The sequence below is a fragment of the Xyrauchen texanus genome, chromosome 18 (assembly GCF_025860055.1).
Source record: "Xyrauchen texanus isolate HMW12.3.18 chromosome 18, RBS_HiC_50CHRs, whole genome shotgun sequence".
NCBI classification, from domain to species: domain Eukaryota; kingdom Metazoa; phylum Chordata; class Actinopteri; order Cypriniformes; family Catostomidae; genus Xyrauchen; species Xyrauchen texanus.
Genome location: NC_068293.1, coordinates 26,951,223 through 26,966,101, shown reverse-complemented (window position 1 = coordinate 26,966,101; position 14,879 = coordinate 26,951,223). Strand labels below are relative to the sequence as shown.

Sequence of the window (14,879 nt, the reverse complement as noted above, 5' to 3'; positions counted from 1 at the left end):
CGTTCATGCTGACGTAAAACTGTCGCAAGTTCGCAACGTGTTCTTACTTTACGGCAGACGTGTTTCCATAACGGATAGCGTGCTGTCCTTGTGAACATGAGCACGAATTAGCAAGTAAGAGAATGCTTGTTTGTTATGGACTTTACCGACTGTTTTTTTAAGGACTTTGAAAAATAAATCTAGATCTGATTCTAAAATCTACATTTTAACATGGAAAATGTCTAGGTTAAGATAGCAAGTCCTCTTGACAAGTGCTAATACTAATTCAAAAATAGCTTTAGATAGTTAATAAAACCATGTAAAGTAATTTATATTTTTATTATAGATTAACAACGAGATTGAAGACCGCAATGATTTTAAATGCAAAAAACTGTCATTATATCATTGTGCCATTTGTCTTGACAGTTTGGCCCTGTGCACAACAGCAGAAGAAGCGATGGCTTCGCCCTTTCTGAGAATCTCTGTACTGATTCAAAAGTATCGAACACCACTGCTCCTGGTTGGATGTGGGGGCATCTTCTCTGCCAACATATTCTACCATGTTTTCCCAGATCATACATACAGAAAAGTGTACCAGGCCTGGCACAAAGGAGAACCAGCCAGCCTGTCTGAGAAGCTTAAGAGTGTCTTTGAGGAGGTGCTGAATGATTCTGCTGTCAGCTCCCCTGATAACTTCAGTGCATTTGCCGCCTTTGGATTTCATCCGGTAGGGGCGGGTGTACCCTGGCTTCCCTCTGGAGCTCAGATTGGCATCCCTGCCAACTTCAACAGCACCACTGATGAACCGTCAGGCATCACCAATCGTACAATACTCATCAATGGCAAAGAAGTGGAGTGGGCCAGCGACTCGGGCACTGCTCTCAAAAATTCCCTGGTGTTCTCTCGGGAGGCGCAGAAGTTTGCTATAGCCCGAGAAGTGGCCAGACTGGCGAACGGGGGTCCAGTCTTGCATGCTGCAGTGGCTCCTGTGTGTCTGGCAGGTGCTTGTGTATATAGCGTAGCCCTCAAGCAAATCTTTGGCTTACATGCTGGGTCCATCATCCTCAGGGTGGGTGTTAATGTCGTGGCTCTGGGTTTGGGAGTTGTGTCATACATCCTGGCCTCTGATGCTCTCAGCCAGTGGTTGGACTACCACTCAGACCACCGTGCAGCATGCCTGTCTAGTGACTATGCAAAGGGTGGCATAGAGTTCTATGAGAAAATCCTGACACGAAACAAGACCCTGCGTACTCTGATGGGACCTAAAGGTGAAGAGATGTACGCTCCCAGTGGAAACTTGTTTCCTGGTCACGTGCTGAAACTCAGACACGCACCTTACACATCTAGACGAGATGGGATTTTAAATATTTTGAAAAACGAGAATGTGTGAACTCCATATATTTTAGTTAAACTAAAACCATATGTAAAGAAATGGCTCTTGGAGTCTGCCATGTAAAATTGTATTGGGTACGTGTATTTAAAGGAAATGAGTTTAACTGTGATGTGGTTGCTATAACATGTTATAAAACTATACCCTGTACTTGAGGGCTTTCAAGATAAAACACACCAATGTCTTGTCTCTCATCAATAAATTATTTACAAGATTATGTCTATGCTGTTCTAGTCTATATTTGACAAAGTCCCTTTCGAGATAATAAATTGTTATTGGCTTCTTAGGTTAATAACAATCTCATGTTTCACATGAGTGCATTGTAGCTACATTAGAGTCACTAGGAACCAATTTATGTATGGTGTACATAAATGTTATTTTATTTTGTAATTATTATGGCATTATTAATATTTTGTTATAATAGGATGAGGTCATTTATGTCTTCATATTTTACAATTAATTCTTGGCACTGGTATGTCTGTTGTTGATTAGTGTGAATTTGTACCTATTGTACGAATGCCACTTACATATCATAAGTTTAAATTTGATTCCATATAAATTGAATGGAGAGTGCCTGTCTGCAAACAGACTTTGGTAACATCTTTCAAAACTTTGAATTGTTTTTTCAATTGGTTTTTCTTCCAAAATTCACTAAAACCTCATACATGTCTCAAAATCAGCACAGCAGCACAATGATCTTGACAATACTAGTAAAATGATATATATAATTAAATGTTTATTTTTTGTCAAGCATCTTGAATTTCTTTTTTTTTCAGCAATCAATATGTGCAGGATGCACTAGTGCATGTTACATCAACAAATAGCACATTTTGTTATGATTCAGTATGCATACATGCATGAATACAGCTCTAGTCCTCATCTAAACTGTCATACATATCCAACATTTGCACTACTCTTCCTCATTCTGCCTGCTTTTTCACACACACAGTATTTAAATATTGCAATCATAACAAATGTCACCCCTTTTGCATAGATGGTGACAACATCTGGTCATCAGCTAAAAGAGAAATGAGCTGTTGTAGGTTTTTAATACTTTTTAATTATGATTGCTCTCTAATGAAATTTATTTTACTGTTTGAACTTAACAGTTTTGAAAACATGAAAAAGTGTGCAAAATTGACTGTAGACAAATTCTTTCTAAATGGTTGAGTTTGAGTGAAAAAATATATCATTAATTTTAAAACATGTGGTCAAATAATAAATTTTGTATCAAAACAAAAATGTGATTAGCTGTGCAGTCAACAGATGCTGATGATGTGTTGACAGTATGTAAAATATAGGAAAATGAGTACTAGGCATTGAGAAAAGTTCATAACCAAAGGTCATAATGCAGTATCTACGACACATAACATTTATTGTGGTAGCGTTTTTATGGTAGATAGCTTATGAACCATTGTGCAAATGACAGTCTGCCAGACAGATGCCAAAGAGGCAGGCAGGTGTGGATATTTCAAACTAGATCTTCACACTCATTCTTCAGTTATGTTTCCAGTAGACCAGGGATAGCTTTTTGCAGTGTTAGCCTCTTATGACTCTCTTGACATTTCCTCTTCAAAACATTCCAAGTAAACAGGTGTAATTAATTTTCAGTTAAAAATCATATATAGGTCTTTTCTTTTTTTTTTTTGCTTTCCTTTTTTAGTCTTAAACTTTTATCACACTGTGAGTTTAACATCTATGGTATGCTGTTGATTTACAAAGTTTCAGATCATTGATAAAAATCACAGCTACTTTTAGGAGCTCAATTTATCAGTAGAGATTTAATAGAACGCGTAATATTGTGAGGATTAGCATAAATTAGCCACTAGATGTCACTACAGTCCATATAAACGGTCTGCACCTTGAGCCAGAGCTTATCTATGTGTCTGGGTTAAATCAGACATGTGTTTATGGGTTTAAATGGCCCGCCTCTCCAGATTGTAACGCCACCCCTGACCGCTAGTGGCGCTGCGGAGAGATGTCGCGACATGTTACAATGTAACACTCAGCACTGCTGTTGCTTTTGCCGCTGCTACAATGTAACAGCGCCGTCAACGGGGACACAAGCTGAATAAGTCACCTTTCCCAATGAACAGATATACGGAGTGGGATATGCGTTTTTATTCTCCAGCGAGACCTCTTCCATCGCCCTAGTGAGCCATTCACTGGATTTTAAAGTGTCGTCGCTCATTGGGGTTCAAGGATTGAGTTTATGTGTGGATTATTGGAACCCGGAGGCCCCGTTGAGTTCAGTTCAGTTGAGTTGAGTGTGTGTGTGCTGGGCAGGAGTGGGTCAGAATGAGGCTGCTGCTGCTACTGCTCTGAGCGGGGCTTTTCGCTCTGACTCGGGTCTCTGAAGAAATCATATTTACTTATAAAACTGGACACCTCTGGAACAGTTTATGACGGTAAGATTAGGCGTGTCGTTTTGTTTTTGTTTTCAGATGGGGACTTTCTGTAAGGGTGACAGCTTTGTTACATGGACTAAAACAATTTTCATATTTTTTTTTTCCTGTTACACTATTATTAATCCAGGAAAGAAAGTATCTGCGGAAATTATATTGCATTTTATGTGCACATTTTAGTGTGAGGTTGAACTTTAGCCTGCTCTTTCTGTGTAGTAAGACATGACAGACATACTTGAATTTGCTCGAGCTTTTGATGCAATAAGGACAATATTTAACCAATACAATGGTGCTTTAATGTGCGATTACTCTCTTTAATTCTTTCGAGTGGATTATTCAGATATTAACTGCACTCATTAACAGTCAAAACACTGATGATCCGGGTCAGTGGTGAAAACAAACACTGCTTTGAATGCCAATGGCGAGTTTGTGTGGTCAGTCATTTATTAGTTTTTTTTTTTACATGTCCATGACGTCAAAGTTTTGGGTTTACCTTGGTGTGACGAGACATGTGACTCAGACGTTTTGTCGTCACAAGTACAGGTGAAACACGAGGCACAACAACCAGCTGTTTGGAATTCAGTCTTAATAAACTACTCTTCACGGAGATAGATAGATATATATTGTATACATATACTGAACCTGACATATGTATACGCAATATACAACAATATAAAAATTTGTACATGTTGTGTATATACTGAATATGCACGGAAAACATAACACACAATGCACGAGAACTATATACAGAACAGTAAATGTAAACATTTGGTGACACTTTATGCCAGGTGGTGTACAATATTAGTGAGTGACAATATTAATTGATGTGACTATGGTGTATATAGTGAATAACAGATGGACCACACAAGACTTAATGCACTGGTAAATTTTGAAGTATTTGTGGTGTGTAAATGGTACATCTACTGTAGTTACTTATTGTGAACTCTGTGGTGAATGACCTGCCTTTCAAGTTTTTAGAAATTCAGTTTCTGTAGGACCTGTGTTGAGTATCCCATTATGAGTGGATTTTATGCAGGTGCAGCTCTGATGATTTTAGGGTGTCAGCTATTAAGCAAGCAAGGCCTGCTAAAAGGGCCCTGGCTGGCATTTCTGTTTACCTGAGCCAAGGCTATGTAGAGCTGAATTGGTGTGTGGGAATGGGGTAACAGGAGGAAGGTGGCCAGACAGTTGAAAATGGCAGCACCTGCCCATCTCAATATGGGTATACGCATTGCCTTACTAAGCACATTGCGGTGTAAGCTCTGAGCTCCTGGGTGCACCCCATGGTAAGTTAAAGGGTCACGAAACGCACTTAGTTGAGCCCCAATTTTCACACCTCTGACTGAGAACAGACTCTTGAAATAGGCTGGAACATATGTAAATATCTGTGTGGGTATCAAATAAAAAAAAAAAAACTTATGTAAATATCTGGGTGGGTATCAAATAAAATAAATACAAAAAATAAAAAAATAACTTTATTGTCACACAACCATATGCACAAGTGCAACAGTGGGTGAAAGTCTTGGGTGCAGTTCCGAGCAACATGGCAGTCATGATAGAGATGAGACATGCCAATTTACATTAACATCAGATTACACAACACAATTTACATATCTAATATACACATAATTCCACAACTCAATACACAGTATACAATAAAATAGTATATATAAAATATACTGTAGGTTGTATTGTGCTGCATTGACATTCAGGCTAATACAGTTGATAGTCAGTTGCCAGTATTGTTAGATTAATAAAGTGCAGTGCTGATGTATACTGATCGTGAGAGATCAAGAGTTCAAAAGTCTGATTGCTTGGGGGAAGAAGCTGGAGTCGGCTGGTGTGGGTCCTGATGCTGCGATACCGCCTGCCTGATGGTAGCAGTGAGAGCAGCCCTTGGCTCAGGTGGCTGGAGTCTCTGATCCTCCGAGCTCTTTTCACACACCACCTGGTATATATGTCCTCCGTTGATGTGTCTGGCAGTTCGCACCACCCTTTGCAGGGCTTTGCAGTTAAGGTGGTGCTGTTGCCGTACCAGGCAGCAATGCAGTCAGTCAGGATGCTCTCTACAGTGCTGGTATAGAACCGTGTGAGGATGTGTTGGTTCATTCCCAACTTCCTCAGTCGTCTCAGGAAGAGGTGGAGCTGATTAGCCTTTTTCAAAATGGCCTCAGTGTGGACTGGCTAAGTGAGTTCCTCTGTGATGTGGACACTGAGGAACTAGAAGCTGCTGACTCTCTCCACCGGTGCTCCATTGATGGTGATGGGTCTTTGTACTCCTGAAGTCCACCACAAGCTCCTTGGTCTTGCTGACGTTGAGGGAAAGGTTGTGCACCTTCTCTCTGTAGGGTGATTCGTCATGGTCAGTGATCAGACCTACCACTGTCGTATCATCAGCAAACTTAATGATGGATTTGGAGCTGTGTGTTGCCACACAGTCGTGTGTACATGAAATACAGGAGTATTGTGGGCAGGAAGAGGGAAAACAGAAGGGGTCAATAGCTACTTCCAAAAACACACACACCAGAGATGGCTGAACCTCACATTATGAGTGTAGATTTAAACAAAATAGTTTGGGGCTGTATTTTAATCATGGGACAGAAGTGTGAAGAATTAAGTCAGTTTTTGTTCAAACTTTTGAGAATAAATTGAGAACAGAGCAGGCATTACCATCAAAAACAGCACTGCTTTAAGACTTCACAATAATTAATAAATATTTATTCTTTTCGGGTTTAATACAAGTAAAACTCTATTGACTAGTGTTTTTGGCATAGTGTTGATTGTCACAGAAAATAATTTCAACTCATCCATATTTTTATAAAGAAATTGCGTACAGTAAGGCACATACAATAAAAAAGTGAACCGGTCGATAGACTAAACATCAACACACTGTTTTTACAATACACAATACTTGAGCATAATACGTTTTTGATCTATCAAAGACATTGTTGTGCATCGAATACAAAATATAAGTATCGATTATCATGATATATAAATATCCAATGTGCCCGTCTCTTATTACATGAACCTTCTTGCAGCTGACACGGAGCGGAGGTTGCAAGATTAAAGGGAAAGAAAGTGCACTTTTACATTTTTATGCAGCCGAGTTTACCCCGTGAACCTATGGATAAAATGGATGGATAAATAGTTAGTTAGTTAGGTAGGTAGGTAGGTAGATAGATGGATTGATACTGCCGAGTTCGGCTTTCTGTATCATTATTCAAAACATTTGACCAATGTAAGTTGTTGTTCCCTTCTACTCCGAATACTAAATATTATGTTAATATTGCTTTTGCATCTCGTTAAAATGTGTAATTTCTCCATAAAACAGTTTAACCATGAATAGAACTTATGAACTTGTATACAAATATGGTGTGATTGCAGACAGTTCTAAAGGGAACTAATCAGTTTATTACAGTCACCTGTGATCGCTCAATGACACATGGAAGCCACGAAAAGATCAAACATTTTTATCTTTCGCAGTGTGTGCCGCAAACAGTCCTGCATGACAATGCGATTGAATACTCGTAAATGGGTTTGACAAGCATAACATGACTCTAAATTTACTCAAATCACTAAAATCTTACTGTGTGTAAAGTTGCCCAGTATTTCAACTCCATTGTCATGATGATATAACTGGTAACAATAGGTGTAAATCCTAGAAACTTGATGTAAAGTAGATCAAAAATAGAATTGACATGACTTTGAGTTTTCAGTTTTCATCACTGTCTTCTGTTTTGAACAAGCCGTCGTACTTATCGTGTTTATGATCAGAGGCACTGCGTGAAGAAGTGATTGGAGCCGTCTAAGAACAGCCTCCACAAATACACCTGGAATACACAGCTGCTTGATGCTACAAACAAACATGCTTGCTTCGGTGTGTTATGAAGTGGACTGTAGTCTAGGGTTGCACAGTATACTGATGCTACTGTAGTAATGCGATACTAAAGCTTCAAAATACTGCTGGTGCATTATTTTTGCTTAAACTTTTATAGACCTATGTCTGCAATTACATTAACCATTTAGTCTCTCTGAGTGGCGTCCCCTTCACGCAGTACCCTTTAAGATTCCAAAATGTTGCTGTTTATGATGTTTGCTCCTTATGTGGCATTGTTTATTTTTCAATGTGTGGTTTTCCCATGCTTCAAACATACATCTGAATCCCAGAGTCTTAATTTGGCGTTGTGTCTCCCAATGGATAATATTGACTTAAATAAAACTTTGGACAGTGAGAAGCTTTTTGTTTTAAATTATTATATATAAACACAATTCGTGTACCTAGATTTGGAATTAGTTTGGGGTTTGCCTGATGAGGCTGTGAAAACCATCTGCCCTGTTTACCACATCCCACTGCTTCTGCAGAATACAAACTGGTTAGTGCCACATAATTTAACCTAAATGCTTTATCTTAACATTTACAGATTTACAGTTTGAAAAATCGAACATTGCACTCGTTTATGTCCCTTAGTCGTGCAATCAAACTGGTGTGTGTGTAATCTGCATTTGCTCTGCTCTTTACCAGGAGAGAGGGTCTGAAGTGGTTGTAATAATGAAATGGCTGCTCAAAATAGTCTTTTCAACATAACTGTGATGAGGAGGAGGAGGGCGGGGCTGGGCCATAACTAAGTATGCCCCGCCCCCAATCGGGCTAATCAGCCAAGGATATGGATATGGATATGTGCAGCGGGATGCGGCAGTTTGAGAGAGAGAGAGAGAGAGAGAGAGAGAGAGCGAGAGCGAGAGCGAGCGCCTGATTGGGGGCCAGGCGTGCATCGTCACAGCCTGGCCCCACCCTTCTCCTCATCACAATAACAATCATCTTTAATAATCTTTATTAATAATAATAATCTTTTTTTATGTTATCAACATTCAAATCATGGCAGAATAAAGGAATTCAAGTTTAAAGCCATTGCTGTTTGATCTGGCTGTTTTGATTTTTATAAAAACAAATTATGCATAATACTAAGAATGTATTAATTAACAATTTAGTCAGTCCATTTTGATTCCTCATAAACTACGTGTTTGGAGCACGACTAGCACAACTGTAGCCATGAAATGCTTGCACTGGTCCGGTGATGAACTGTGGCGCTTTTCCGATTTGACAATGTGTTTAGTGTGAAAGTCCTCAATCATGTATGTTCCCCGAGTAGTGTTGGGAGTAATGGAACACATGTAACAGGATTACATATTTAAAATAAAAAATATAAGTAACTATTCCACTAGTTATAATTAAAATAATTGGTCATTAGAATGCAGTTACATTCAAAAAGTATTTTGATTACTGAAGAGATTACTTTGCATATTATTGTCATTTGTTTCATTTAATATTTAGTCCTTTCAGATGGAAAACATTTACACATTTAAATAATGTGATCAAAAGTGCATTTGAACAGTGGTGAAACACTTTCTTATGATGTGTTACATTCATACGAGCAAAGAAGTAAGTTTGAATTAAGTTTGGAGCAGAAGAAATAGAAATAAACCTTGTGTAAATTGTCAGCTTTACGCTAAGCTAAAATGCTATTCCTAGCCATTTTACATGCACAAGTTACCAGGCACGATCATATCTTTTTATCAAGAAAATTCACGTTGGATCATAATTAATTTTTTTCCCGTAAGACCTTTGATGTGAGGACATAAGTCGTATTTTTGATAATTTTTGTATAAAAATATAAAAAAAATCCTCAATTAGATAAATTATATTTATCTTGTTTTAGAAACAACACTGCATACATTTTTCAGAGAATGTATTTTTAACATGTGTATTTTGTATTGCTGTACTGGCAGTTATTTTATTGTCAAAACATGTGAAAAAATCTACCAGTGCTGAAGAAGTAATGTAAAGTATTTAGATTACGTTACTGACCTTGAGTAATCTAACAGAATAAGTTACAAATTACATTTTACAGCATGTATTCTGTAATCTGTAGTGGAATACATTTAAAAAGTAACCCTTCCAACCCTGTCCTCGAGTGCTGTTGAAGTCTTGTTCATTGCGTCCATGAGTTTGAATTCCCTGCTGTTGCTGTAATGCCAGCTCATGCATGAGGCTGCACTGTGATTGGAAGCCTTCTTTCTTATTAAAAATGTGGAAAAACTCTCAGAATCTGGTGATGTATATACACGCTGTCCTACCAATCATAACCTGCCTAATTTGTGATGTTGCTTCAACTTTGTTTTTTTTGTTACTGGAAGAATGAAATGGGTCAAAAAAACGAAAAAATAACCAAATCTGTTCACGTTTCAAAAAATGTGTTTTGGGTTTTCATAACCTTTTTAAGCCCCTCATTAGCCATGTTTCCACTGTCAGGCCAAATTAAGGTGTGCTAGTGTGTGCCAAGGCCAGCTGCATTCCCACTGTCACTTCCAGGGCTTAATCATGCCTCCTCAGGCCTTATTCGGGGCCAATGGCCTTTGGCTCGCAGATTACCCTTGTGCCAAAGAAGGCCAACTGGGGATTGAGGTGTGGTCAAAGGTGAAGTATAGCGAGACACTTGTTTCATTCAAGTTGGATGTGGGATATTCCTACTTAAATTCTCTGAACTCCGACCATAGGGAAATTACATTGCCAGATGCTTGGAAAATTACGTTTAAACAACCAAAACTGCAAAACTCCCTTTAGCATAACAGGTGTGACCGTTTCCTAGCAACCAAAATAATAAACATGGCTGTCTAGCATTGTCTAACAGTTCTCTCTAGTGACATCTGTGGTTGAAACTTAAAATTGTAAGCAACTTGCAGAAGAACACTAAATGTGGTTCTTGTTTTGGCACTGCTCTTCTGGCGGATGAATCTCATGATTTGAGCTTACATGGACATCACCTGTGTGTGATCATGACTACAGATATTCAGAGCTGGAGTAATAACATGCTATTTTCATGTTAAGATAATGTTATACGATTAAACATTTAAAACTGAATATTACTTGTTTTGATGAAGATAAACAACACTCATTCACATATATTGAATTAATAAATTTTACACTTATAGCACTTTTCTGACACTGAACTCAAAACACTTTTACATAAAGAACAGGGGACTCAATCACCTCAATCACTACCAGTATATTTTAGCATAATGTTTCAAGTGTTTTATGTACTATTAATATTTGTATTGTACTACATTTTTCATTTTACTCGTGATATGGCCAATACAAGTTCAATGGAAGACTTTATTATTTTTATATTATATTGTACAGCCTCGGTTGATAATGAAAGTGAACCATAATACTAAAAAAGTATGTCTTTTAATGCACACAATAACACAGTAAACTAAAAACATAAAATGAGAATTCAATAATGATGGGGATAAAATATACTTTATTAAACATAATAATAATATGCTTAAAAATGCAATATAACAGTTAACAGTCAATTTCAGAAGTCCTAAATATTAGTAAACATGTCACAGTAACTCCCCTAGACACACGAATAATGTTCGATTCATACAAGCAAGCATTAAAGCAGGTAAACAAATTTGCCAATCAGATGACAGATAAACATCCATCTAGATTGTTGCAATGCTGTCCGGAACAGTGCGAGTGTGTAGAAATGAACTGTAGTTTCTTTCTTCTTTTAAACGGCCACTCGCAAATTAAAACATTGGTGCATTACTGCCAACTACTGTTTACATTAGGGTTGGGCAATAGGATAATGTTATCGGATATTGACAATGTCTTGTAAAGATCCCGATACCGTTTGCGAACAGACGATGATTGGCAATATCGAGAAATGACAAAACCATGGATCTGGGAAGTCACTAAATATATTAAACAGTGGTCAGGGTGTCAAAACTAGCACCCGCAAAATGTGTCAATGCTGAATCCAGTTCGCAAGCTCATCATCCAAATTTATTTCATTCACGGGTAATTTTGCTCATTTACCCGTAACGGGTGGGTGACCTGTAAGACATCTCAGAGTGACACGTGACAAGAAATGCTGTCATGTGCTCCTGTCAAGCTGTATGTGCTTGAAGATACACTTTATTTTATTTTTAAGAACAGGCAAAAGATAAGCCGTCAATGCTTTTGTCTGATTGGCTGTTTGTTCAGAGGCATGCAGAACAAGCCTGTCATATGGAACACACGCAAATAGGATAACACACATTTGGTAGCATAATTTTTTTGTTAAAATTATTTTTAAATATCACCCAGCCCTAGCTTACATGGGAACGAGACAGCCGACTCTTCTTTCCTATGTTCACGGACATGATTTATTGACATAAAGATGTATGTCACAAGCCAGCGATTTCTCGGCAAATCTAACCTGACAGCTCAAAATGCATATAATTTCTTATAGGCTTAACTTAGTGAATCAGGGTTAGGTAAGGACTTTGTTTTGAACAATGCTTGTTTGTGTACTCTATCAGTAATGACAATTTGTAAATTTTTTACCAAAAAATCATACATAGTGCAGATTTAAATTATCTTGCTAACTAGCTAATGTTTCCATACAATATAAACGTCTTAGAAATTCTAGATAACTAGATAACATGTGTGTTTGTTTTAGGGCTGGGCGATATGGCAATATTTGTTTCATATCATTCGATATCGATATTTATCATGATATTTAATCACATTTGCACATTACACATTTTTTTGAATTTCCAAAAAAATAAGAGAAACAGTCTAAATAGTCTTTAAAAAACTCGGTTGGGGGCCCAGACACAGCCAATGCATTGTGTCTGAGGGATCTTCTATAAAAATATGACAATATTTTATAGAGTTTATCAATTGAGTGCAGTTGGATATAAATGTTACAAGATGATCTGTACATTTTGAATCACAATGAAGGTATTTTTCTTTTTTTACATAAATTATTTTCATATTTCTTTACATACAGATATCCAAGTATGGGGGCATAGAAGAAACACGCACCTCATGTTTACGCACATGTGGGGAAAAGAGGAAGCGGGTGCAGACCAGTACAGTGCATCAGTGAAGCATGTTTCTGTGCTAGAGAAAATATTCAAGAATACAGCGCAGAAAGATCAGATATGATGTAACCGGCACTGTTGTTTTGTCGCAGTGCTCACTAGAGGCGATAAGAGGACCGTCATGATGTCTTGCAGTCAAGATGGAATCAATCTGGGGGCCGGATCTGGAATGCGGTGACCTGCGTAGTGGGGGCAATAGCAACTTTATACAGTCTGAGGCTGCGTTTCCACTGATGTGGAAGAAATCCGCACGAAGCCACTCCCAACTCTAGGGAACCGCTTGTCTCGCGCTGCTGTCAATTTTACAATCCACCTTGCGAGCTTGACGCTCTGCTTCCATAGGAAGTAATTGAAAGCACTCGCTCACATTCGCTCGCTATGCGCCAGTGGAAACATACGATAAGAGAGCCAAACTGCTAGTGTTTTTAGCAACATGCATGTCTAGATGTAGAACGCAGGCTAAATATCGAAAATTACTCAAAAGCTTATCTTCGATGTCATGGAGTTTTTTTTATCGCAATAAATATTGATATCGTTTTATCGCACTGCCCTAGTTTGTTTTGGTTTGTGAAATGGGTAGGGTGTGTGACGTTTGCACCTGGGCGTCATATTAAAGTCGGGTTTTAGGGCAACGCTGCGGGCCTTTTGTCCAGATGGTGGAAATGCAGAATGATTTTGATCTTGCTGCTCGTGGTCCGAGGCTATTAACCCCGGGTGACCAGTTTATGGCACTGGCCCGATAGTGGAAAATCTACTTAATGGAGGTTTCAGGACATCTTAGCACCATGTACTGTCAGATTAAACTTTTTTCCAAGTTAGAGGCTCTTCCTTTACACAGTCCAATGTTGGAGAAAGTACTGACAGGCGTTCTTACTGGCTTATCCAATGTGCACATGTTGTCCCAATGTGCATGCCTATTCGCAGTTTGAGGTTAAAAACCGATTCTAACATGATTCATGTAAATTCACAAAGTCATGTAAATGCGGATTTCTTACTTGGTCTGATTTTTTTTTTTTTAAAGAAGAACCAAGATTATTTTTGAGAGTAGGCAGTGTACTGGTGTGCAAATGGGCTCACTGACTCAAGGGGATTTGCTGAATTGAAATCTTTCATCAGTGACAATTTACATATTTTTATCCTCAATTCAATGCATATTTTGTTATTTTGATTAGATTATCAAAATTGTTCTAAATTGAAGCAAGGACATGCAAAGAAATTCTGTTTTTGATTATATGGATGGAAACATGCTCCATCGGTCCATACATCATGTGTCTAATGTCATATCTTGTGAATGATAAGAAATCTTATTCCTGGTAATATATATATATATACACACACAAAACCTTTCATCTGGTGTATATATATATATATATATATATATATATATATATATATATATATATATATATATATAGGCTATACAATTTTTATTTGGATAATGTTTAAAATAGAGCATTGTAAATGAGTCAAGTCTCTGTCATTTCATAATAATAGTCCCTGTTGTGTCTGGCTAGTTTATAGTTAAGTCTCATTTATAGTTTGTTGTATGGTTATTCTGGGGTTTTTGGTTGAACAATGAACTGCTTCTGGAATTGTGTTCATTTTGGACCCTTGCAAGCCTCCATGTCTGTGCCTGATATAGTAAGGAAAAACTAAGAATGTTTTTTTAGTTGTTTTTTTTTTTCATTTTACATTCTATAAATTAATTTGAAAAGCTATTGGCCGATTAATCGTTATAAGCCTTTTCCACCACATTTGTTATCCGCATTAGCAAAATCCACTTTTGTTCAACCTCAATATCATTGTGCAATTTCTCTTGAAATGACAGAATTTGGTTTCAGTTCACCACTGAGTGGCAATTCCAGTAAATTCAGTTGTGCTTTTACAATTTGTTACTTACCAATTTGGTATTTTAAACAATTTGGGACCTACTTTTCTATATTTGTAGTGATTAAATAAGAAACTCTCTATATTGTGATACTTGCACTGAGAGGTGTCTGTCAGGGGATTTCAGGTATTCCTTTTAATCACCAACATAGTATATCAGACTTAGTATTTATATCTGACTTCTCATCATCTAGGCACCATACCCTCTACTGACAGCCAGGTCAGATGAATTCAGGCAAATTAAGTGTGCTCCTGCCTTCCCAGATCTGAGTCACAAGGAGACA

The 14,879-nt window shown here is 37.8% G+C and overlaps 2 protein-coding genes across 3 annotated transcripts in view; both read left to right on the top strand.

The window, feature by feature from the left end:
- Positions 1-54: 54 nt before the first annotated feature.
- Positions 55-1,712, top strand: tmem177 (transmembrane protein 177). The gene is made up of 2 exons (XM_052148829.1): positions 55-114; positions 406-1,712. Exon 2 carries the CDS (start codon positions 437-439, stop codon positions 1,367-1,369), a length of 933 nt encoding a protein of 310 aa, XP_052004789.1. The 5' UTR covers positions 55-114; positions 406-436; the 3' UTR covers positions 1,370-1,712.
- A 1,713-nt stretch (positions 1,713-3,425) lies between these two features.
- Positions 3,426-14,879, top strand: part of ptpn4a (protein tyrosine phosphatase non-receptor type 4a) — a 72,841-nt gene continuing 61,387 nt past the window's right edge. For both annotated transcript variants that reach the window (XM_052148949.1, XM_052148948.1), the window contains exon 1: positions 3,426-3,777. In XM_052148949.1, the coding sequence (XP_052004909.1) occupies positions 3,772-3,777 (6 nt within the window). In that variant the 5' untranslated portion in view covers positions 3,426-3,771. The remainder of the gene's footprint in view (positions 3,778-14,879) is intronic.